This window comes from Rhinoderma darwinii, chromosome 1 (assembly GCF_050947455.1).
Source record: "Rhinoderma darwinii isolate aRhiDar2 chromosome 1, aRhiDar2.hap1, whole genome shotgun sequence".
Taxonomy (NCBI): Eukaryota; Metazoa; Chordata; class Amphibia; order Anura; family Rhinodermatidae; genus Rhinoderma; species Rhinoderma darwinii.
Window position 1 is genome coordinate 404,332,599 of NC_134687.1, and position 26,461 is coordinate 404,359,059.

Genomic DNA, 26,461 nt, shown 5'->3' on the forward strand with positions numbered 1-26,461 from the left:
ACGTAGTGTTTTCAGGCGTATTTCGGTGCGTTTACGCATCGAAAAACGCCTGAAAAAACGGAAGCAGAATGCCTACAAACATCTGCCCACTGATTTCAATGGGAAATACGGAGTTCTTTTCCGACGGTGCGTTTTTTTACGCCTCGTTTTCCAAAAACGGCACGTAAAAAGACGCCCGTTTTTGGAGCCGTTTTTCATTGACTATAGAAAATCAGCTCCAAAAACGGCCGTAAAAAATGCCACGAAAATCGCGTATTTTCTGACGGTTTTTATTTTGCATGTGCACATACCCTAACAGGCTTGCTCGCGGCACAATTTTTCTTACGTTTTCGACATAAAATGGCGGTTACAGTCCTCCATATGATATGGAGGCACATCTCTTACATTAAACTCAATCCTTGTAATACGATGAAGCGCAAGATGCAGGAGCGGGGGACCCTCTCTCTCTACTATACTTGTGGCTTCCTACCCTTGTCAATTCAGTGGGACGATAAGATATTTGTCCATAAATGCAGCTTTCTGCTTCTGTGTAATGGCTCTCAGCCTGTCAGTAAGGGTAGTAAAGGCGTATATAAGAAGGATGAGACTCACCAACATATATGGTGATATTGTTCACAGTCCACAGAATGCATTCCTGTTACTCTTAGTAGATTTCAGAAGATTTCCTTCTATTAAGGCGGTTTCTTACTTCCTGCAGGCTTTACTATGGCCTCATGTTGAAGGCAGCCTGTCTCTGGAACCTAGATGGATGGACCCAGGTACCACTCTAATCCTCTCCAGCTCCAACTGCTAAGGCTTCGTTCACATCTGCGCGAGGGTCCCGTTTCAACGTTCCGTCTGAGCTTTCCGTCGGAACGGGACCCTGACTGACACAAACGGAAACCAAAGCTTTCCGTTTCCATCACCACTGATTTCAATGGTGACGGATCCGGCGCCAATGGTTTCCTTTTGTCTCAGTTGTGCAAGGGTTCCGTCGTTTTGACGGAATCAATGAAGGAATTAGCGGTGGCAACGTCTCTGAAGACAGAGAACATGGGGACACTGTGCAGTGCACCCGCCATGTTCTCTGTCTTCAGGGCCGTTGCTGCCGCTCATTGCTAGTCACTAAATTTATGTACAATACTAAGGCCCTGTTCACATGACTTCTGCCTACAGTTTGGTCTTTCCATCCATCTGTTCCGTAAGAGGAACAGGTGAACAGAAAGACAAATGTAAAGTAGCCTTTTCTGTTCGCAATACCATTGATTACAATGGTATTCTTTTTCTTTCAGTTGGTTTCAGTTTGCGTCCATTCCTGTTTTTTCGACTGAAACATAGCGTAGTGAAGCTTGAAAAAAATCCCAGTGTGGGATTGAAACGTCACACTATGTAAGCTGAAATAAATAAGATTGAATTTTTCACTTATTCTGGGAGTGCTGCAATGATTACTTTCGACATTTTTTTTAACGGCCCGTGAATACTGGCCATCAAAATATAGGAAATGTTCTATTTTTGTCCGTTTTCATGGCCAGAAGCCTCCCATAGAACTCAATGGATCAGTTTTTACGGGCCGTTTTTAAGGAATCAATCCTTGCAACGACCGATAAACACTGATTCTGGCCAAGGACTCCCCGAACACAGCGCTACTTTGAGCGCTGAGCCCGGGGAAGTCCTTGACATTACTGTCCATATATGGACAGTGATGTCTGGCTTTCAACAACAGAGTTCACGGCCAGAGCACTGTAGGGGACTCCTGTCTTGGGAAAGCCCTATGAACAGTGACGTCAGGGGCTCCCTCTGACCCCCCCTCTAGATAGCACTCCCCCATGTAGATAGCACCCCCTGTAGATCGCACCAACCCCCCCCTGCAGGTAGCAACCGCCACCCATATATGGCACCCCCTGTAGAGAGCACCACTGTAGCTGCCTGTAGGAGCGTAATCAATGGCCAGACCCCGCTCTGGTCGGGGATTCCGCTCTTGGAGAAGCCCCCGGCATTAGGGGTTAGTCCTAGAGCGGAATGCCCGGCCAGAGCGTTACCGATGCCTAGGCTGGGGATTCCGCTCCTGGAGAAGCCCCTGGATTCACTACCCATATATGGACATTGACGTCAGGGGCTACTTCTGGATGGGAATCCCTGGCCAGTGTGCTGCCGACGCTCTGGCAGTGGATTCCGCTCTTAGAGGGAATACCAGACGATGTCTGGGAAAGAATATATGAACAGAGACGTCAGGTGATCTGTCTAGGATCGGAATCCCCGGCCAGAGGGATTCCTTTCCTACAGGGAGCTACAGTGGCTATATCTACTGGGGGGGCGGGGTGGTGGTGCTATCTACAGAGGGGTGGTGCTATCTACAGTGGGGTTGGTGCTATCTACAGGGGAGGTTGGTTCTATCTACAGAGGGGTGGTGCTATCTACAGGGTGGTAGTGCTATCTACAGGAGGGTGTTGCTATCTACACGGGGTGTTGGTGCTATCTACAGGGAGTGCTATCTACTATGGGGATGGTACCATCTACAGGGGGGTGGTGCTATCTACAGGGGGGTTGGTGCTATCTACAGGGGAGGTTGGTGCTATCTACAGGGGGTGGTGCTATCTGAAGGGGGGTGGTGCTATCTACTTGGGGTGTGGCGCTATCTACATGGGCACTGTGTCACTACATAGGGTGGTGGCACGATCTACTGGGACACTGGCGCTATCTAAATGGGCACTGTTGCACTATGTAAACTGTGGCACTATTAGGGTACTGGCACTTTATATGTGGTCACTGTGGCACTTTGTCCCTGTAGATAGCACCACCCCCCTGCAGGTAGCACCAACCTCCCTGTAGATAGCACCCCCTTGTAGATAGCACCAACCCCTCCCCCCCCTGCAGACAGCACCACCCCGCCCCCCGTAAATGGCACCTTCCCTTGTAGAATCCCTCTGGCCGCTCCTGGAGGGAGCCCCTGATGTCTCTATCCATATATGGACAGTGACGTCAGGGGCACCAAGTGCGGAATCCACTGCCAGAGCGTTTCCGACGCTATGGCCAGGGGATTCCGCTACTGGAGAAACCCCTGGCGTCACTATCCATATATGAACAGTGACTTCAGGGATTTCCTCTAAGAGCGGAATCCACTGCTAGAGCGTCGGCAGCGCTCTGGCCGAGGATTCCGCTCCAGGAGTAGCCCCTGACCAGGGCTGGGATCCGGCCAGTTCATCCTGGTTCTCCAGAATCGGTTGTTAATGTTACAGCTGGTTCACAGATTCGGGGTGCATCGGGAAACCGGAACCGGTCCCCTGCGCTCAATTGTACAATTGAGTTGCCTATCGCTGCCCTGTCGAGGCACAGCGATGATGCAGTCGCTGCGTCGTTCCACTCGAGGAGGAATGGCGTCGTTGGAGGACAGCGCGTGAATGAGTAACAGGTAAGCATATAATGTTTTTTTTTTTCTCTTTACTGTGGCCATTGTTGGGAGCCTTATCTATAGGGGACCCTAACTACAGGGAACTATATAGGGGGCACAAACTACAGGGGATTATATAGAGGGCACTAACTACAGGGAACTATATAGAGGCCCTATCTACAGGGAACGCCTCAGGGGGCACTATCTACAGGGTGATTGTGTGTGTTGCATTACTTTACAGTGTATGACACAATTTTATCAATGGGCACAGTGTATGGTACTATTATATTCAGGGGCACAGTGTGTAGCACTATTGTATTAAGGGGCACAGTGTATGATACTACAAGAGCTTTCGCAAGACAGGATTCCCCGGCATTGTGATGCTCTGGCCGGGGACTCCATAGTTGAAAGCCCTGACTTCCCTGTCCATATATGGACAGTAATGTCAAGGGCTCCATCGGGCTCAACGCTCAAAGTAGAACTGTGTGCAGGGAGTCCTCGGCCAGGATCACTTTTTACCGGCCATTACAAGGATTGATTCCTGAAAAACGGCCATTAAATACTGATCAATTGAGTTCCGTGGGGCCGGGATTACGGACAAAAATAGGACATGTCCTATTTTTTAACGACCTGTATTAACGGGCCGTTAAAAAAAAATGACCGTTTGAATACATCCATAGACCTGCATAGTTTTGAAAACGTCCGTTTGACGGCCGTAAAAAAAAACGGCTGTCACACGACCGTTTTTCACGATCGTGTGAATGTAGCCTGCAAGAAATCCACAAAAGAAATGGGTGGCTGAAGATTTAAATCTCCGCACCACATCCCAAAATCTGTACTGATTTTCTGTAGCATGTGAATGGTATCTTGAAAAAATTCCATTCATTTGAATTGAAGGGATTTTCAGTGGGGTCACATCTGAACATTGCCTTAAAGGGAATCTGTCACCAGTTTTGAGGCCTCAAAACTGCTGACAGCGCTGTAGAGGAGAGGGGCAGGGCCTTGTAACGATACCTGTTGTCTCAGTCATGCAAGTTGCATGACTGAAAAATAGATGCCTAATTCCCCCGGCACCTCGGTCGCAAGTGCCCCTGAGGCGGACCCTTGATATGCAAGTGCTCCTGGCTTCTCCTTAGAGAACGGTGCCAGCACCTCCCCTCTGAGTGACGGTTCTAGCGATCTCCTGATTGGACGCTAGACCCATCAAAGCAAAGAGTGGCACTTGCGACTGCGTCGTCGAGAGAATTAAAGGGAACCTGTCACCAGCATTTCACCTATTGAACTCCACTCACCCCTTGCTGGCTGCTGCTATCAAAAGTTCATTACCATTATCCCCCCTCCTAAACTCCTCCTCCGATCGTAAATAACGGTCTGCAGACATTTTGCGCCTTTTATGGTAATAATCCGGCAGCCTCGTTTATTTCTATTCCTATGCCCGCCCATCGCCAAAAACTGGCCCACCTTGAATGCGGTCATTCAAAATTAAGCTGTCACTCAAAAGTAAGGAGGCGGGGTTAACTTGGAAAGGCTTGAGGAATGAAGATATGACTCTCATTAGTATACGGTGCAGGAACACTAAAAAACTGAATACTAAAAGGTACGGAGCCTACTAAGAAGATAGTTCTAGGTTACATAAAAATGATTTTTCACCCACTTCCAAGTATTGCTGGTTTAATAGGTGAAATGCTGGTGACAGGTTCCCTTTAACCTCTTAGTGACCAGCCTATTTTAGGCCCTAATGACCAAGCTATTTTATTCGTTTCTCTATAGTCGCATTCAAAGAGCTATAACTTTTTTATTTTTCCGTCCACATAGCTGTATGAGGACTTGTTTTTTGCAGGATTAGTTGTACTTTTTAATTGCACCATTTTAGGGTACATATCATTTTTTTATTAACTTTTATTAACTTTTTTTTGGGAGGGGATTCGGAAAAACCCCTGAAATTTCACCATAGTTCTATGCGTTTTAAATGGACGCCATTCCCTGTGCGGCATAAATAACATGTTACATTTATTCTATGGGTCGGTACGATTACGACGATACCACATATGTAGAGTTTTTTTATGTTTTACGACTTTTTTACAATAAAAACACTTTTGAACTAAAATTATTTGTTTTTGCATCGTCGCTTTCCAAGAGCTGTAATTTTTTTATTTTTCCGTCAATGTTGTGATTTTTTGGGCTCGTTTTTTGCGAGACGAGACGTAGTTTTGATTGGCACTGTTTTGGGGTACATGGGACTTATTGATTAATTTTTATTATGACTTTTTTGGGGGGCAATGGAAAAAAATTGCAATTTCGCCATTGTTTTTTACAGTTTTTTTTTACGGTGTTCACCTTGCGGTTTAAATTACCCTTAGGGTATGTTCACACGGCCTATTTTCAGACGTAATTCGGCCGTTTTACGCCTCGAATTACGCCTGAAAACACGGCTCCAATACGTCTGCAAACATCTGCCCATTGATTTCAATGGGTTTTATGATGTTCTGTGCAGACGAGGTGTATTTTTATGCGTCGCTGTCAAAAGACGGCGCGTAAAAAGAGGCCCGCCTCAAAGAAGTGCATGTCACTTCTTGGGACATAATTAGAGCCGTTTTTCATTGACTCCATTGAAAAACAGCTCCAATTACGTCCATAAAAGACGCCGCGAAAAACGCGTGCACTTGCAAAAACTTCTGAAATTCAGGAGCTGTTTTCGCCTGAAAACAGCTCGGTAATTTCAGACGTATTTTGCGTTGCCGTGTGAACATACCCTAAAAATGATGAAAGTGAAGTGAATGACTTTTCAGTTGACAGGTTCACACAGCATGTATTTGACACGTTTTCTTTGTGCATTTTACATGCCTCTCCTGCTAAATATCTTTATCCCTCCATCCTGCTGACAGTCTCCTCCAGGATCACCACCCAATACTGCTGACAGTCTCCTCCAGCGTCCCCACCCAATCTTGCTGACAGTCTCCTCCAGCGTCACCATACAATCCTGCTGACAGTCTCCTCCAGCGTCACCATACAATCCTGCTGACAGTCTCCTCCAGCGTCACCATACAATCCTGCTGACAGTCTCCTCCAGCTTCACCACACAATCTTGCTGACAGTCTCCTCCAGCGTCACCATACAATACTGCTGACAGTCTCCTCCAGCGTCACCATACTATCCTGCTGACAGTCTCCTCCAGCATCACCACCCAATACTGCTGACAGTCTCCTCCAGCATCACCACCCAATACTGCTGACAGTCTCCTCCAGCGTCACCATACAATCCTGCTGACAGTCTCCTCCAGCGTCACCATACAATCCTGCTGACAGTCTCCTCCAGCGTCACCATACAATCCTGCTGACAGTCTCCTTCAGCATCACTGTCAGCAAGATTGTATGGTGACGCTGGAGGAGACTGTCAGCAGTATTGGGTGGTGATGCTGGAGGAGACTGTCAGCAGGATTGTATGGTGACGCTGGAGGAGACTGTCAGCAGTATTGGGTGGTGATGATGGAGGAGAGTGTCAGCAAGATTGTATGGTGACGCTGGAGGAGACTATCAGCAAGATTGTATGGTGACGCTGGGAGATGGTCAGCAAGATTGGGTGGGGACGCATCACCATACAATCTTGCTGACAGTCCCCTCCAGAATCACCACCCAATACTGCTGACAGTATCTTCCAGCGTCCCCATACAATCCTGCTGACAGTCTCCTACATAGTCCCCATACCATCTTGCTGACAGTCTCCTCCGCAGTAGAGGAGACTGTCACACCACTCTGTGATAGGAATAACCATCTGCTGCTGAAAGTCTCCTTCCCGACCTCCTGCTGACGGATACCTCACCTCCTCACCCGATCACATTCCGCACACCGTCCACACTGACAATACATCTAGCGACAGGGGGGGGCCCGCCGGGGGTCACGAGAGCGGGGGTCTGTGAGATAGAGGGACAGACAGAGACACACACACACCTTACCTGCAGTGCAGCCGGTCTTCATAATGGCGCCTGCTATCTCCCTACAAACCAGCTACTCTGCTGGGTGACTCTGACCTGCGTCTGCGCAGTACAGAGCAAGATAGTAGAGGCAAAGAACGCCACACGTTCATTGTGTCCTATGCCCTGTAGTTGCCGTATTCCATCTGTGTATGTGTCGTTAAGAGACACATACAAAGATGAAATAAAACATGGCAGTCCCCGGTACAGTAAGAAAGTGTCAATAAAAAAAAACTTTATGTGTGAAAAATTAAATAAAGTCAATATAATATTTTATTAAATAAAAACACATAAATGAATAAAAAATAAATAAATCATGACACTGTTCCTTTAAGACATGGAGTACGAACAATGCACTTACCATGACCTAATAGTACGTCAAGGAGCGGGAAGGGGTTAACCTCTACGTTGGGCCCTTTCTCTTATTCCTTTTAGACATTTATGAATAAATTGACAACTGGGTGTTTCCAGTAGGATGGGTGTCCCTGCACAGTCTGTTACTGTCCAATTAGTGCTGACAGAGTGTAAAGACACGCCCCTTTGACAAGGGGAATGGTAACACCCAGTTGTCAATTTATTCATACATTTCTAGGAGGAATAATCGGGGAACGGCACAACACAGAGTGCTAAGAAAATATGTTCCACAGTTGTTATTTCATGGGAATTACAAGTATTTAATAAAATAAATAGACATGTCAGGTGAGGTGTCCCCCACCTCCCCTATATAGCGCTGTCATCAGTTTTGAGGCCTCAAAACTGCTGACAGATACATTAATGTTTACATACCATAAATGCAGATAAGAAATACAATTACCTTTGTGTGTGTCATGTGATGGCTCTACAAGGAAAGGAGGGGTGGCTGTAAAAGGAACAAAAATAGTTACTTAGTGCAATAGAAAATGATCGAACAAGTGAATTGGGCCTTAATGACGGAGTGATTTTATTGATCTCCGAATTTCAAAAACAATAGCTTTTTTATTTTTTTTAAAGACAGCCGTGTGTGGGCTTGTTTTTTTGCGAAACATGTATTTTTTAATGCCACAGTTTGGGGTACATATAATTTATTGATTCTTTTTTTATTACCTCTTGGGGGTAATGGAAAAAAGCCCAGAAATTTTGCTATTCTTTTTTTGCGTTTTAAATTTATGCCACTTTCTGTGTGGTATGATCATAATAACTTTATTCTGAAGGTCGTTACGATTACACGATAAAAACACTTTTTATTTAAAAAAAAGTATTTGTTTTTGTATTGCCATATTCTAAGAGCAATAACTTTTATTTTTCCGCCGATGCAGCTGTACGAGGGCTTATTTTTGGTGGGATGACTTTTGGTTTTTATTGGTACCATTTTGGGGTAAATACGATTTTTTTGATCGCTTTTTAATGAATTTTTTGGAAGGCAGGAAGAACGGAAAACAGAAGTCTAGCATTGTTTTTTTTACAATTTTTACGGCGTTCAATGTGCGGGTTAAATAAAGGAATTGTTTTCTAGTTCAGGTCGCTACGATACCAATTATGTGTAGCTTCTTTTATTTTTTATGTTCTTTTCGTAATAAAGCATTTGTGAGCATTTTTTTTACCTGGGATTTTTCATTTCCTTTTTTTTTCTTTTTTCGTTAGTCCCACTATGGGACTTTACTATGAGATTTTGATCGCTTTTAAATTAATAATTTTAATGTAAGTGTAAATCTTTCCATTATACTTTTATCGTGTTCATGATCTACTCTGCTCTATTTTCTGGTTTTAGCTGTAAGGATATGTGCACACGATAACTGCAATTACGTCTGAAATTACGGCGCTGTTTTCAGGAGAAAACAGCTCATGAATTTCAGACGTAATTGCATGTACTCACGTTTTTCGCCGCGTCTTTTACGGACGTAATTTGGAGCTGTTCTTCATTGGAGTCAATGAAAAATGGCTCCAATTACGTCCCAAGAAGTGTCCTGCACTTCTTTTGACGAGGCTGTAATTTTACGCGCCGTCTTTTGACAGTGACGCATAAATGACAGGTCGTCGGCACAGTACATCGTAAAGCCCATTGAAAGTAATGGGCAGATGTTTGCCGACGTATTGGAGCTGTCTTTTCAGGCGTAATTCGAGGCGTAAAACGCCTCCAATACGTCTGAAAATAGGTCGTGTGAACCCAGCCTTAAATTATGACCTTAGGTCAGTAAGTACTGAGAAGGAGATAGCATTTTTACAACTGATGGTTCACACGCAGTGAGCAAAAACGTCTCAAAATACGGAGCTGTTTTCAGGCAAAAACAGCTCCTGATTTTCAGTCGTTTTCTTAACAACTCGCGTTTTTCACAGCATTTTTTTACGGCCGTTTTTGGAGCTGTTTTTCAATGGAGTCAATGAAAAACGCCTCCAAAAACGTCCCAAGAAGTGTCCTGCACTTCTTTTGACGAGCCGTCATTTTACGCGCCGTATTTTGACAGTGACGCGTAAAATAAAGGCTCGTGGGAACAGAACATCGTAAATCCCATTGAAAGCAATGGGCAGATGTTTGTAGGTGTAATGGAGCTGTCTTTTCAGGTGTAATTTGAGGCGTAAAATGCCCGAATAACGTCTGAAAACACTGTGTGAACATACCCTCATTGTTATCGTTTGGATAGTTTCCACAGAAATATGCATTTTGGTTACATAGTTTAAAGTGTAGCTAAATGTTCGACAAACTTCTGACATGTCATAGAGACATGTCAATAGTTTGGATTGGTGGGGGTCCGAGCACGGAGACCCCCACCAATCACCAGAACGAAGAAGCTGAGGTTCGTGTGAGCGCTCAAGGGCTTCGTGTCTGTTTGGCTATTCCCGGAAATAAATGTATCGGTGTACGGACTCAATAGAAAGTCTATGTGCCCGTACTCCGATACATTTATTTCCGGAAAAAGCCGAACAGACACGAAGCAGCTGGGCGCTCACACAAACGCTTCAGCTGCTTCATTCTAGCGATTGGTGGGGGTCTCAGTGCTCGGACCCCCACCAATACAAACTTCTGACATGTCACTATGACATGTCAGAAGTATGTCGAACGTTTAGCTACACTTTAAAAATGCAACATCATCTAAGCTTGAATACACCTAGCGTTAATTAGCTAGATGAAAAACAAAGGAACAAATACTAAACTCCAAAAACAAACACAGATTCAGCTCAGTACATTGCAGATGAGAATAGTAAAGATGCCACTAATTTGTCAAGTAATTGAAACAGAAAGTATAATAGCTAATGTTGCGAAAAGCAAAATGCTGTTTTATGTAGCACGTGACCTATCATGTCATGACACATCAATTAAATCTCACAACAAACATTCATAGGAAAATAGCATTTCACAAATGAGTCTTCATAACTTACTCATACTAGTGAAGTTTCTATCATGACTGGATGATTCAAGCTCAGGAATATGTGCTACTATAGGTGTGTCTGTGTTGCTTAGGTCACTTCCAATCCCAGAATCCTCTGGTGAAACAGAGCTGGTGACCTCAGAAACTTCAAATTTCTGATAGAAAAAAAGAATACAGTTCAGACACAAAAGTGGGAAACGATGAACAGAAAAGAGATTCTGTTAATCTTACCAGTGTGACCTGAGGTTTCTTTTCTACTGGATTCGTTTCATCAGATGAGCTGCTCCTTGAATCTGCAGTGATCTTTCTCTTCCGGCCTTGTCTCTCAGAGGGTGGAATACCTTTATTAATAGTAGACCCCAACAAAATGCTTTATCAATGATTCCACAATTTCTATCCTCTGAAACACCCACTCTCATCATGGGTGACTTCAACATCCCCATTGATAACCCATTCTCCTCATCTGCCTCCCAGTTTCTATCTTTAACCTCGTCACTAGGTCTGTCACAACTTACTAACTCTCCTACACATGAAGACGGACATTCGCTTGACCTGGTCTTCTTCCAGCTCTGCTCAGTTTCTGACTTTATTAACTCTCCTCTCCCGCTTTCTGACCACAATATTCTCTCCTTTACTATCAAATATTCTCTGCCTCCTCAGGTCATCCCTACGTATCAGACATACAGAAATCTACATGCCATTAACACTGTGAAACTCATAGACTAGTCTACAGTCCTCATTGTCCCCTATTTCTTCCCTCTCCTGTCCCAATCTGGCTGCCAAACTTTACAATAACACTCTCAAAAATGCATTGGATGAAGCAGCCCCCCCACACTCCGAACCACCCGACAAAGACGACGACAACCCTGGCACACGCCTCAATCCCGCTTTCTTCAGCGGTGCTTGAGATGTGCCGAACGACTGTGGAGAAAATCGCATTTGGATGCAGATTTCCTCCATTACAAATTTATGCTCAAAACTTAAAACTCTGCCCTTCACCGCGCCAAACAAGTCTATTTCACTTCTCTCATCTCCACACTATCTAATAATCCAAAACGCCTCTTTGATACTTTTCACTCCCTCCTAAAGTGAAGACACCAATCACAGATCTCAGTGCTGAAGACCTGGCCAATTATTTTAAAGTTAAAATTGACAACATCCGGCATGATATTATCTCCCAGTCCCCTAGTAACATCGATCCCCTTCCCTCCCGCACTCCCTCTTCTTCACTCTCAGCATTTGACCCAATAACAGAAGTCTCCAGGCTCCTCTCTTCTTCTCGTCCTACTACCTGCCCTAGTGATCCTGTCCCCTCACACCTCCTCCAGTCCCTCTCCCCAGCTGTCACTAGTCACCTGACTAAAATATTTAACCTCTCTCTTTCCTCTGGTATCTTTCCCTCCGCTTTTAAACATGCCATTATAAACCCATTACTGAAAAAACCAACTCTTGACCCATCCAGCGCTGCCAACTACCGACCAGTCTCTAATCTGCCCTTCATCTCCAAATTCCTGGAACGCTTGGTCTACTCTCGCCTTATCCGCTATCTCTCTGCTAACTCCATTCTTGACCCCTTACAATCTGGTTTCCGCACTCTACACTCCACAGAAACTGCCCTTACTAAAGTCTCAAATGATCTCTTGGCGGCTAAATCGGACGGTAAATCCTCTCTTTTGGATCTCTCTGCAGCCTTTGACACTGTAGACCACAAACTCCTACTTAACATGCTCCACTCTATTGGCCTAAAGGACGCGGCTCTCTCTTGGTTTTCCTCCTATCTCTCTGACCGCTCATTCAGTGTGTCATTTGCTGGTTCCACTTCTTCTCCTCTTCCCCTTGCTATCGGGATTCCTCAGGGATCAGTTCTAGGTCCGCTGCTCTTTTCTCTCTACACAGCTCCTATTGGACAAACCATCAGCAGATTTGGCTTCCAGTACCATCTCTACGCTGATGACATCCAATTATATACCTCTTCCCGTGACATCACCTCTGCTCTAATACAGAACACCAGTGATTGTCTGTCCGCTGTCTCTAACATCATGTCCTCTCTCTATCTGAAACTGAATCTTTCTAAAACTGAGCTCCTTGTGTTCCCACCATCTACTAACCTCCCTAAACCTGATGTCTCCATCTCTGTGTGTGGCACTACCATCACTCCTAAGCAGCACGCCCGCTGTCTCAGGGTTATTTTTGACTCAGATCTTTCCTTTACTCCTCACATACAATCACTTTCACGCTCCTGTCATTTTCACCACAAAAACATCTCCAGAATCCGCTCTTTTCTTACGGAGGAAACCGCCAAAACTCTCATTGTTGCTCTGATTCACTCTCGTCTGGACTACTGTAACTCATTACTAGTCGGTCTTTCCCTCACCAAACTCTCCCCTCTCCAATCTATCCTCAATGCAGCAGCCAGGCTCATCTTTATGACCAACCGCTACACCAACGCCTCTAATCTGTGCCAGTCACTGCACTGGTTGCCCATCCCCTTCCGAATAAAATTCAAACGTATTACTCTCACCCACAAAGCTCTCCACAGTGCTGCACCTCCTTACATCTCCTCCCTCATCTCTGTCTACCACCCTACTCGGGCTCTACGTTCTGCCAATGACCTTAGATTAAAATCCTCCATAATCCGAACCTCCCACTACCGTCTCCAGGATTTCTCTCGTGCTGCACCAGTCCTCTGGAATGTGCTACCCCAGACAATCCGATTAATTCCCAATATCCACAGTTTTAAACGTGCCCTGAAAACACATCTATTTAGACAGGCCTATAACATTCCCTAATCTGACTCCTTTCCATGGCCCTCCTTTTAGATTAGTCATCAGAATAAGATTCCCTCACACTCCTTCTCTTCATGTCTGTCATACACAGATACTGGCTGGTGACCGGCTCATGCAGCTTTATGTTACCACCGCATGTGTATAAAAATGGCCGGACCATTGTACAGAACAAACACTGTTACACTTTGTGTCTCCATTATGTCCTCATAGATTGTAAACTCTTGCGAGCAGGGTCCTCACTCCCCAGGTTTGAATTGTAAATGAACTTTGTCACTATGTAATGTTCTGATATTGTTTGTTTCATGTCACCTCTAAATTGTAAAGTGCTGCGTAATATGTTGGCGCTATATAAATAAAGATTATTATTATTAATAATTCTAGCAGTAGAAAGTCATATAACATTTGGATTTCTAGTTTTCCATTTATGCAAAATTTGGCGTGTTTCAAGTCTACCCTGTGTGCCCACAAATGTAAGCATCAGATTGTATCATCCATCTAGCTACGATGAAGGCCCTCACCTTGCTCTTCAGGTGGAACGATCCTGTACACCTTGTATGGCTCAGATATATCCAGCTGTGACCTATTAGGAAGTTCTTGGAATTCTGGGCTCTTGTTGAGAGCACAGCGAAGTCTTGTCTTCCATGCTGCTGCATCGCCCTTTTCTCCTGCTTGAAATTTTTTCTTGTACATGGCCCAAGCCTAGTTTTTTTTTAAAAAAAAGCAGTGTTCAATAAATGAGGCAATGGCACAAGACTATAAGGGCCAGTTCACACGGAAACCGCGTCGGAAAACGTGCCAAAAAACGGCCGAAAATGCCTCCTATTGATTTCAATGGGAGGCGGAGGCGTTTTTTACCGCGAGCGGAAAAACCGTCTTGTAGGAAAAAGAAGGGACATGCCCTATCTTCGGGCATAAACGTCTCTGACCTCCCATTGACATCAATCGGAGGCAGAGAAAGCATATTTCGCAGTGTTTTTTGTCCGCGGTGCAGGCAGAGCAAAATTTGCCTCAAAATTCCAGACGGAATTTTGGGCAGAATTTCTGCCTGCAAAATACTTTGTGTGAACATAGCCTAACATTCAACCTAACATTCAAAGAATGCCTGGTGTTTTTCTAATACACAGAGGGTTACATTCAGAGGGTGACAAAAAAAAAGGTTTTAAAGGGAAGGTGTCATGATTTTTTATTTTTTTTATCATATTGCTTTTAATACAATATTTTCAAACATTTTATTTAATTGTGTTCTCATGTTTTACTTTTTACTGTATTCATACTTTTACTTCTCTATGGGGCTGTTATTTTTTTTCCATCTCTATATGTGTCGATTAACGACACATACAGAGATGCTATACGGCACATACATCCCCATAGAGAATGCAAACGGGAGCCGTACCCTTCTCAGTTGCGTGTGCCGTCTGTGTGGGAACGGCGCATGCACGGCTCCCACACAGACCAATGCGAAGCTCGTTCGTAGATCGAAATCCGGCGCCATTTTCATGTGGACCGGAAGCCGCTGCCGGACAGTAAGATGACGACTTCCGGCCGCGGCTTCCAATCATATGTTCAACGAAGTGAAGGCGTAAGGAAGAGGAGCGTAGACCAGTGGAGGCGGCGGCAGGAGAAGGTAATTTATGTTCGTGTATGATGTGTGTATTATGTTCGTGTATGTTCGTGTATGTTCGTGTGATACTGTCTGCTGAGCCCTGTATCTAATCCTCCTAGCACTGCGCAGTCGCTCAGAAAATGGCGGCACATAGTGTAGGAGGTTTGAAGACATTGAAACCCCTCCTTCTCCTGGCACTAGCCAGAATAAGGGAGGGGGGATTGTGTGAGGACACTAGAGGAGAGTGTGTCCACCCCAAATTTGCAGCATGAATCAATGAGGTCGCTTTACCACAGTGACCATGCTGCAATTTTGGGAACTGCTCCCTCTAGTGGCCAGCACATGGAAATGTTATAAATTAGAATCTAATTTATAATATTTCCTGACTTGTGAAAAAATTAAAACAATGTGTAATCACTTAAATACTAATTGTTTAACTGAAAAAAAAGAATAATAATTTCTAGATAAGGCACCTTGAAGATGGCAGCATCTTCATCATGACGAAAGTCTTGTTTTCCTGCATGTTTCCATGGGATTCGGAAGCTAGTTTTCTGATTATCATCATCCCACATAAGTCCAGGGTACTTTCCACTTTCAATCTGTTCCACTAGCCATGGCTTCAACTTTCTAGTGGACCGTGCACGACCAGTGGCCATCTAAAAAAAATCATACAGTACATTCATACAATATTTTCAAAACATTGCATTAAAAGTAACCAGAGTAGTAAGACTGCAGGAGACGGTAAACATTAACATAATTGTAGCTTTGACTCTTACACGCTACCCTTCACATTCATTTAGGCAGTTGGATCATTATGTACCATTGTTAGAGCAATCTGTATACTAATAGAAGAAACCGAGGATCAGGTATTTCACCGGCTGGGAGATAACTGATACGCAGACACCAGGTTGTGTATAATGGAATCTGAGGGAGGTCCCACAGGTCCCTTTATTTATAACCAAATATATAATGGAATATATTATGATGTAGATCCAATCAAGTTTAATAGAAAATCAATTAAATTTAAAATTAGATGCTTGCCAAATATGCATATGGTATGAAAACGTCTTGTGTTGTCCTCTTAAAAAATATATTAAAGGGGTTTTCCCATCAGGGACATTTATGACATATCCACCCTCGCTGAGCTACGCTGTATTCGTAAGTCCCATAGAACTGAATGGTAGTTACAGAAACAACGTAGCTTGCATGCTACGCTGCTTCCATAACTGCCATTCACTACTATGGGACTTACGTAAACAGCGTAGCCCAGCAAGCCACGCTGTTTCCGTAATTTATGGTCGAAAATCACACGATTCAGCCACAATACAGAGCAGTAGGATGGGGTTTAGGGGACCCCGTTCTAGAGATAGGTGCGGGTGCCAGACGTGGGACCCGCATCTATATGACATTTATGACATATCCTGTGGAAATGTCATAAATGTCTCTGATGGGAAAACCCCTTTAAAAGATTGGCCAGTTTAGAAAACCTATTTTAGAAAAGTCCTCAGTTCACAATCCACATCTCTTAGCCAGGGTGGAGAGCGGTTACAAAGAGTGTCTCTTTTTCTCTGGAGGACTTGTCCTGTCCTTCGCTACACAGACAACAGACGCATGTCTTCTTCCTTTAACCCTCAAGCTATATTTGCAGTCCAGAGGAATAATTTGAGTTACATGCAACTTAGTGCACTCCTGTTGACTGCAACTATAAGGGTATGTTCACATGGCAGCCTCCATTACGGCTGGAATTACGGAGCTGTTTTCAGGAGAAAACAGCTCCGGAATTTCAGACGTAATGGCATGTGCAGACGCTTTTTGCTGCGTCCATTACGGACGTAATTGGAGCTGTTTTTCCATGGAGTCAAGGGAAAACGGCTCCAATTACGTCTCAAGAAGTGACAGGAACTTCTTTGACGCGGGCGTCTTTTTTAAGTGCCGTCTTTTGACAGCGGCGCGTAAAAAAAATTACCGTCGGGACTGAACATCATAAAACCCATTCAAACGAATGGGCAGATGTTTGCTGCCGCTTTGGAGCCGTATTTTCGGACGTAATTCGGGGCTAAAACGCCCGAATTACGTCCGTAAATAGGGTGTGTGAACCCAGCCTCACTCGATTGTCGCGCTACAAAACTTCTCCATAGAGCCCCTGACATAGAGGCTCAAGCTGCTGCTCTGTCCCACCCCATGCATTTATCTGCAGCTCTGCCTGTTGAGATTGGCTGCTGTACATAAACACAAGCCCACCATAATCTTACTAGGAAGTCATCGCATGGAGAGCAGATTTCCATTTCAGAAGGGATAGACTAATATTAAACTACAAGCAACTAAACCTCCAGTGGGAAAAAGATTATCAGGTAACTACTGTATCTCGCATATAATGAACTTAATAAGCCTCAATTAGGGGGATACTGGGGATCTACGTTAAACATAGTACAGGAAGCCTTCATATAAGCATTCAAAACACCAAAATCTTTAAAACAACATCTAAAACAAGTGTTTATTTTATAATAATTCGTCCTGCATTATAAACTTTTCATAACAATGGTTACACCTATCTGGACACCAAGCTATTATCACAACAGACTTTTTGTTTTAATGAATAAGTGTAACTACTCTTACTGTTAAAACTACACATTTTTTATGATGGCTACAATACTCCTTTGCAGGAAGGTTTCTATGTGAAAAGAAATGCTCAGATATGAGGACAACCTCTAAGTCTAGTTAATGTAGTAAACAACAGTACAGGGCAATCCTCTAGTGTGAAATCATAGCATTATAGAATCAAAGATCTGAAACTACGGTATATAATCCACCTACCTTACACCTCTACAATTTGTGGTATTTCCACTATCGGAATATGTGCTTTTTTTCTCAGTTTCTTTTCTCCTCTTTGATCACAACCGCCCCCAGATTCTCTTCCTGCTCTTTGCTCTTCTTGCTGCTTCCTCCTTTTCCCAGAAGTCATGTGATCTGCACACAACTAAAAACAAGCAGCATGCCTGACTCTAGCAATAACCTATCTGGCCAACATGAGCGCACTGTTCACTTTTACATTGCATTACTCCTAGTGAGTGACACATTTGATTTAGGGTAAAACCAAATTATTTATTTTTTTCTTTCTGCTCTTCATCATTCTAGCTTTTATAACGCACTTAATTTTTTCAGCCTATTTCGAAGTATGATGCCTTTTTAATTTTACAGAAAAAGTTAAATTCTTTTTTGCACCATATGAATACTATCTATATTACAAAGAACAATTAGTGTTTCATATTTTGTGCGTCATTCTAAAAATATATAAATTGGTAAATTGGCAAATTTGAACAGGTTGTTATGGTTTTAAACATATAGAATTTTTATGAATGTCATGGTGAGTTTTTCCTTTATAAAATGTAAAAAATTGGATTGTTTTTATACTTTATGGCATATGTTAACATGCCAGAGAAGTACCTTATTATATATTTTATTAATATATTTACCGTTCAGCCATAACAATTGAACCACTTGCCTAATATTGTGTAAGTGCCTCTCATACCACCAAAACAGCTCTGACATGTCGAGGCATGGACTCAGGGTCGGCCTTAGGGGTGTGCGAGGTGTGTAAGTGCACAGGGCGCTGCACCCTCCCAGCATGTAGGGGGCGCCACTGGGCTCTGCCTCTACTCTGTGCTCTGTGTGGGGATCCGTGACGAGGATTGCGAGCTTGCGTTCTTTTGGCCAAAATTACTACCAATAACCCATGTATTTTCCATGGTTACTTGCATTATATTTACTACTTTTGTGACGCAGCCAGGTCTTCAATGCTTGGAGAGCATGGTGTGTTGCGGTCTGGCATAGCAAGCAGGGCAGCCCGCTCTATGTATAATCATTGCGTTACAAATAGGCTGCTACCTGGCTATATACGCTACGCCTCATGATTTACGCATTATCCCTTCATGTTTCACACACTGCACCCACAATTCATGTATCACTCACATTCCTGACCCTTATGCACTATACTCAGTACTGTCCTCTATATTTTACACGTTATTCACCACTTGTACATTATTCACAATTCATTTATTTTCATTTATGCACTATACTCAGTACTGCCCCCCATATTTCACACATATTATTACTACTTGCACATTGTACACAATTAATTTATTTTTTACTAAGGCTAGTGGGAGTGGCTATTATTATTTAACACACCTGAGCACTTTCCTTCAGCAGCATTTTTGACCTGTCTGCGTCTTGCTGGGATTATACCTGCCCAATTTGTGAATATGGCCTTTTTTTGTGTTGTTATACATACATACATACATACACACATATATGTGTCTGTGGGTATAGCTAACATCTACGACATTATCTGTACTCAGAGAATTTTCACTGTGTTATCAGCGGGGTTACATAGGACTGCAGGTAACATGACTACATTATCTGTACTTAGAGAGTTATCACTGTGGTGTTACATAGGACTGCAGGTAACATCCACTACATTATCTGTATTGTGTGTGTGTATATATGTGCCTGTGTGGGTATATATGGGTCTGTTTATGAATGTGTCTTTGTGCTTGTATATATGTGCCTATATGTCTATATATGTGCCTTTTATGTATTTGTATATGTTCCTGTCTGAGTATTTATCTGCCGGTGTGTGTGTGTGTGTATATATATGTGTTTGTCCGTCTATATATTTACATGTATGTATATACTCCAGAATGTGTGTGTATATTTGCCTGTATGTCTAAATATCTGTCTTTATGTATATACAGTATATATGTTCCAGTATGTGCGTGTCTGTATATGTGGTTAATTTTTGGTTTGTGTAGAGGGCGGCAAAAGAGAGTTCTGCACAGGGCGCCATCCAACCTAAGGCCGGCCCTGCATGGACTCCACAATATCTCTCAAGGTGTACTCTGGTATCTGGCGTTAGCAGTACATGTTTTGTCCTGTAAATCGCGAACTGGGGCCTCCGTGGATTGGACTTGTTTTTCCAGCAAATCCCACAGATGGTCAATCGGATTGAGATGTGAATACTTTGGACAACTCACAGAGAAAAGAACTATATTAATTTAAAATCACCGAAAAGGCAATACTTACTCATAAGGGCAGGTACACACACCACTTCCTAACAGGATTCTGACAACCCACAATGCAACATAGAGGGAGATTGCTCAGGTGCAATATACTAATGAACACCCACTCTCACCCCTCCTATTCATGAGGTGGGTGGCTGCCTAGTATTATCATTGCACACAGATATAGCTTCTATATGTGTGCCAGTCATACAGTCAGGGCCGGCCTTAGTGGCACAGGTCGCACACCGCGACCTGTGCCACTGCACAGGGTGCATCACTCTAGCAGGTGGAAGGGAGCACTGCGCTGGCTCCCATTCCCTACTTGTGTTTCAAAATAGGGTTGCCAACCGTCCGTTAATTCACGGACAGCCCGTGCAATTAGAGGACTTTTGGTAACTGTCCGTTGTGTCTGGAATAAATAAAAAGAATGTGTCCGTGGTTTCTATTTAATTTTTTTGTCCAAAGAGCTGCGAATGTGCAAGTTGCGTTGGTTAGAGGAAGGAGAAGTATATGCCGGGTCACACACAGGCTGCGTGATGACCTCATGAAGTACCTTGTGAGCCTTCCCAGCCCTCCTGCCCACCAGAGAGCAGGAGGAGAACAGAGTACAGCAGCAGAGAGCGGCTTGGCTGGGACCTGACAGGTGGCACAGGAGAATATATGCAGAGCAGGACGCTGGGCTGGCGTTACTTCAGCTCGTACTGCTGATGTGTGAAGCCCCTGCCCGGCGGCCTGCTCTGCATCTAATTCAATGCCCAGCAGCTATACAGGTCAGCAGCACCCTGCTCCTTCACTGTGTCTGCACTGCTGACCTGTATAGCTGCTGCTGCTTCTAAAATCTCCTAAACCCATGTACAGCCCAGTACTCCAGTCCTTGATAGCCCCTTCAGCTCCTAATCTCCCTCTGCTGAAGAAGCGAGAGGAGACAGAAGTTGCAGAGAAAGAGGAGCCGACTACAGGAAGGAGATAAGTGTCAATGTATAAAGCCAAAGGGGTGACTTGAGTGTGCAATTACTGTGTGTCTCTATGTATGTGTGCAGTTTGTATATGTAGTATGTATACAGTGTGTATATGTAGTGTGAAGGATGATTTATTTGCTTATATTCTCTGTATGAAATTACATTGTGAATTATCAAGCAGGAGGCTGAATTACTAAGATATGTATTATGTGAAAGTGATGATAATGTTTAAATGATTTAGTTTCGTGCAGCAGCCATCTTGTCTGGAGTTCCCATCTTGGTTTTATTGTAGTGAATAGAAAAGTCATTGTTCCTTTAATACAAGTAATGTTGATTTCGTATGTTTTATCTTTGACCTTGGTTCCCATGCGAAGATGGACAGGGAGTGAGATGGGAGTGAGATGGGGGGATGGCAAGTATGCGTGAGGGAAGGTCTCCCCCCATCTCCACGAGGACATTCTGTCCAAAAGAGAGATAAGAAACCTGTAAACATAATGTGTGAAGAATTATAATGATGTATTTTATTGTATGCTTTTTACTGAATAACAAATATTGTTACATTGTCTCTGATTGGTTTATCTCAAGCCTACACCCCTTCTGAATTTCAGTTTAACAGTTTGAGTTTGGTAATAAATCCTTCAGATGAGAATTTTGAACATTTCAGCGTGTCTGTGTGTTTTCTTCTCGTCTCTCGATATATATCGGTGAAATATCCTAATTAGGATTCTGACTAATGGAGTCTGGCCTTGAGAGTCTGTTGGGACTCGTATAAATTTCAGTCTAATATATTTTGAGCGATGGATTTCCACGACAGTAATGGTGCCGATAAAACCCAGGAAGATTGCACGTCTGATAAGCTGTCACTGGAGAGGTCTGGCTTTGCATCTGTGAATTACAAAAACCGCGGTAGGTAAGGAGCTTATTCTTACACCATTCACACATGTATTGCGTAAGCCTTGGAATCCAGCTGTCAGAACGTCACTTCTATGGACGAGACTCCTTAGTCAGTGGGTTGCAAGATGGATCCAAAAAGGTATGTTGAAGCTTTTTGTGTGATGAAGGATTGCAGGTGTGTACGTGATCTTAAACTGTTGATATGAAAGACATGAGAGAATTTTTGCCAGCAAATACATAGTTAACCAGGAAAAATTGTGAGAAGCCTTTGGAATGCAGTGACGTAGCGCATGGCAGAGAGAAGTCGTAACTCACATGTGAAGTATTTGAAATGCAAAGAGTTTGGGCTGGACTGTGAGGAAAAAACAAAACTTCTGCTTGCTGCTTTGTTGTAGCGTCATTTGTTATTTAGTTGTGTAAAATTGTTGAGGATTAATAGTTGTTCTGTTACCCGTTTGTCTGGGATTATAGTTGGGAGGTACTGACTGGTATTGGCTCAGACCCATAGACAGTTGTGAGTAATATCATGTAGTACCACAGGGGCTTCAATGGTTAAGTCCTGATAATGTAGAATCCAGTGCAAGGAGAAGCAATTGTGTCTATATTGAATTTGCACTCAATACCATTACCCAGTGCAATAGGGAAAAACTTTGAATACTGTATTAGAAAATCATTTATATTTTCCTGGCTCATTGCCAGACAGTGATATTGTGTGTAAGGGTCCATAAACCAGTTGTATGCATTGCCAGACTGGCATAAGGTGGGAATCAGTACAGACTGATTTCTAGCACATGATAATCCGGCATATACACTTTGATGTAAAATAACATCCAAGTAATTAAGTCTGTAGTAGTATAACATCAGACCGCTGGATTGAATACCGTTGTAATATAACATCCTGTATTCATTGAATGACCCTGACACTTATCCCAGGTGCCACCTGTGTCGTAGTAGTAATTACAGTGAAGAACATTGGTATTGGCTCAGACCCATAGCCCGTAAAGAAATTATCACCAACATAGATGACAACCCCCTAAACTACAACCCACAGAGTGAACGGCTGAGCGGGGAGGATAATATATATATGTTACCAAATATAATTTGCATGTGAAACCATTGCAAAGTGCTAGAGGAAAGAGTTTGGGATATATGTTACATCATGGGCTCTATGAACTGAAAGACACACCCCGGCAGCAAGTGTTCTGCATAAGTGAAGTGTTACCAACTCCTGCTTGAATCAATGGAGTTTCATGAATGTCGATTGTGTTGAAGAATTTGCTCTTGTAATTGTTGATTGGCAGCATTTTGTCTGTTCTTGATGTTCAATCCAGTGAGGGATCAGAGGATCCTACTGCTAGAATGTCTGGAGGAACGACTTGTGATATCGTATTGGTAAGACAGTCTAGGAGATAGACTGGTCTGAGATATCTGTCGGCAAACGTGGCCTGTTTGCCTGGAGGTGGGGGATTTACCGGAAATCACCCTACTGCTCTCCGACCATGGGGTCAGGAGGAAGTTGGACAAAGATGCTTTGGGGCACTGGTCCCGGCCAACATTAGAATGAGCAAAAGGAGCTGGGGCTTTAATTCTAAAGTATGTGAAGGCAAAATAACACACTGAAAAAAATTGTTGAAAAGGCTGGCAGCGTAAGAAGGATGTTTGCATGTGAGAAAGAACAATTTAAATACAGGTGTAAATTTTCATTGGAAGAGTGAAGAAAACGGAGCAGCCAGGTACATTGCAGTGACTAACGTGGGTCAGAACGGGGGGAGTGTAATGTGTGATGTGATGAGACATCTGTGTGATGTGTGCAATGTAACATGTGTGATGTGATGAGACATCTGTGTGATGTGTGTAATGTAACATGTCTGAAGTTTGAAACTAATGGCCACAATAAAAGCAGAACTATATTGTATGTTTCCTATTTTTAACAGCAGTAATGTCTAAAAATGTTAGTGTTTTGTGTATGGGGTTAAAATCAGTTCTACTTTTTTTTTATTTTTTTTTATGCAACGTGTTTTATTTTCGCGCAGCGCAGTCGTCTGTAACTACACCAAGCGAGAAAAATATTACAGCCGGCTGGATCTGTTTGTAGAAAGATAAAAGCTATACTGCAGATTAATGTGTTATAATGTGATAAGATTTATTGTTGGAATGTTTTGATGTTGATTCAAATGTATTAAACTACAGATATTGTGAGACACGGGGTCTTGAACATGTATGTGCCCCCTCTGTTCCCTATTCTTATGTACAGCTTATTGGTTTGCAGTAATTAATATTACCAGATATATTATTTTCTGTGTTATTGAATAACTAATTACAATTGTTTTGTTTTTGTTTTCACACATGAGGCATGTGCTATAGTGCTGCCTAAATGTTATTTTTTTAAAAATGTGAGATGTTTTACAGGTAAATGGTTGCAGGTCATTTTAAAGATAAAATGTATTTTTGTCAGGAGAAAGTCATCTTTTTTTGTTCCAGGCTGTTGTGTATTACAGGGGGTTAAACTAGTGCCACCCCGATAGAGTGCCTAATCTCATTATGTTAATATGTAGTTTTGAACCCTGCTACATTACTTTCGCAGAGTCCAAATAGGAGGGAATGTTGAAGGGACTGATCAGGTAGTTTTTGTTTTTTGTTCTCCTTTTTTACAGGCAATTTTATGACCCCTTCACAGCCAGAGGGAGCTATGCCAAGCACTGCCCTATCCCAGTGGCTGAGAAAGGGTTGAAGATTTCCCAATGGTGAAGGGACTGATCAGGTAGTTTTGTTTTGTGTTTTATTTTGTTTTGAATTAATGAATTTGGTTTTAGGAGATCTACAAAATGTGTATGAGTTTTAAGGAGTAACCCAGATTAAATGTGTATGACAGTAACTTATATTTTGAGGTTTTTCTGTGTAGATGGTTCCAGATCCCCCTCCAGCCAATTTACACAGGAGGTGAGGTGACGTCACTCACAGATGAGTCTTTACAGATTTAGATGGGGAGAAGTCAAAACAAAAAAAAAAATTGTTTGAATATTGTTTATTTTATGCCAGATTTCAGTAACATATTTTGTTTGTTTTTGTATTAATCAGGTATTTACAGGACCTGGTGGGTGGGATGTACAAGTGTTCTGGATCATCAGATAAATGTGGAACAATAAAACTCCACCCTTTTGAAATGTTCTATCTATATGTGACATGGGTTTCCAATGTAAATTTGTAATGAAGACATACTTTATCATATACAGCATGTGTAGAACAGGATACGAGGCACCAGGTAAATTACCCAGAAACCACTCTCACCTTCTTGTTCATCTCAAGGAGCGGAGTTGGAGGTGCTCGCTGAGGCTGTAACCTGGCAGAAGGTAAGACGGCCGACATTTACACTGACTCTAGGTACGCTTTTGGCATCGCCCACAATTATGGGCCTATTGGTAGTAGGAACTTTATTGGATCATTGGGTAAGCCAATTGAGAGAGCAAGAGAAAACAGAACTGACAACAAGGGTATATGCAGCCAGGTGTCAGTAAATTGGCTTGTCCCTGGATACAATAATGCAAGCACTAGGTTTGTAGCAGCCGGCATGATGTGCGCACGGCATGACATAGGTAAAACAGCAAAGGTACCTGTGAAAAGTGCAGCCCGGCCAGATTAACAGTCCCAGCGACTGCAGAACATACAACTACCCGAGGTAGAAGTGTATGACGCGGTGCTCGTGTGTGTAGACCTGTTCTCAGGGGGGGCTGAAGCCCGGCCTGTATTTTCCCCACTGCAGACGTTGTGTGTAAGTGACAGGGGAATAGTGTTATCCCAAGTATTGACCTGATGTTTGTACAATACGATATCAGCAGTTCTCCAGATGTTATTCCAAAGTTAGTTTGTTTAATAATTGTATTTAAGAAGTGTTGTGGTAATATTAAATACTGAAGTTAAGTTTTATGTAAAGTTCTGGATCAGCCTTAGCATTGGACTATTAGAGTCATGCGTCAGATAAAAGGTACAGAAGTGGAATATTCCCATTTGAAAATATTTTTAGTTATTTGTTTTTTGTCGTTGTTATTGTGAAAGGAAAATTCTGTGCAGTGTTTGTGTGTGTGTGTGTGTGTGTATATATATATATATATATATATATATATATATATATAAAGAAGAAAAATGAGTTTGCATGTATCATTTCTAGTTATTGCTCAATGTGAACGTTTGATGTAAAGATGTTATTTGTTAATGTTTTTCTTCAAATTAATTATTTGATTAAGATCAATTAATGTTTATACAATGAAAAAGTTTGTTCTCCACAGGAAGAGTCCAACTGGGAGCGGAAGGCGTGAGAACCAGATTCTAACAGAATGTGGACGGATAAGGGAACGTGAATCGGTAAGACCCAAGGCACTCTTGATGGCTTTTGCATTGATGGTGTATGACCTCACATAGGCCCCAAGACTGCAAGGATCGATTTGGTGAGATCTAATTGGTATGTCCCAGGCTTTACAGCTGTT

The 26,461-nt window shown here is 42.9% G+C and overlaps 1 protein-coding gene across 1 annotated transcript in view; it reads right to left on the reverse strand.

Moving 5' to 3' along the window:
* IRF9 (interferon regulatory factor 9) overlaps positions 1–18,028 on the reverse strand; it is a 37,248-nt gene extending 19,220 nt beyond the window's left edge. The window contains exons 1-6 of the mRNA XM_075828871.1: positions 17,885–18,028; positions 15,544–15,726; positions 13,986–14,166; positions 10,913–11,022; positions 10,692–10,836; positions 8,152–8,196 (exon numbers count right to left, since the gene is read on the reverse strand). Coding sequence (XP_075684986.1) covers positions 8,152–8,196; positions 10,692–10,836; positions 10,913–11,022; positions 13,986–14,166; positions 15,544–15,726 — 664 coding nt within the window. The 5' untranslated portion in view covers positions 17,885–18,028. The remainder of the gene's footprint in view (positions 1–8,151; positions 8,197–10,691; positions 10,837–10,912; positions 11,023–13,985; positions 14,167–15,543; positions 15,727–17,884) is intronic.
* Positions 18,029–26,461: the final 8,433 nt, after the last annotated feature.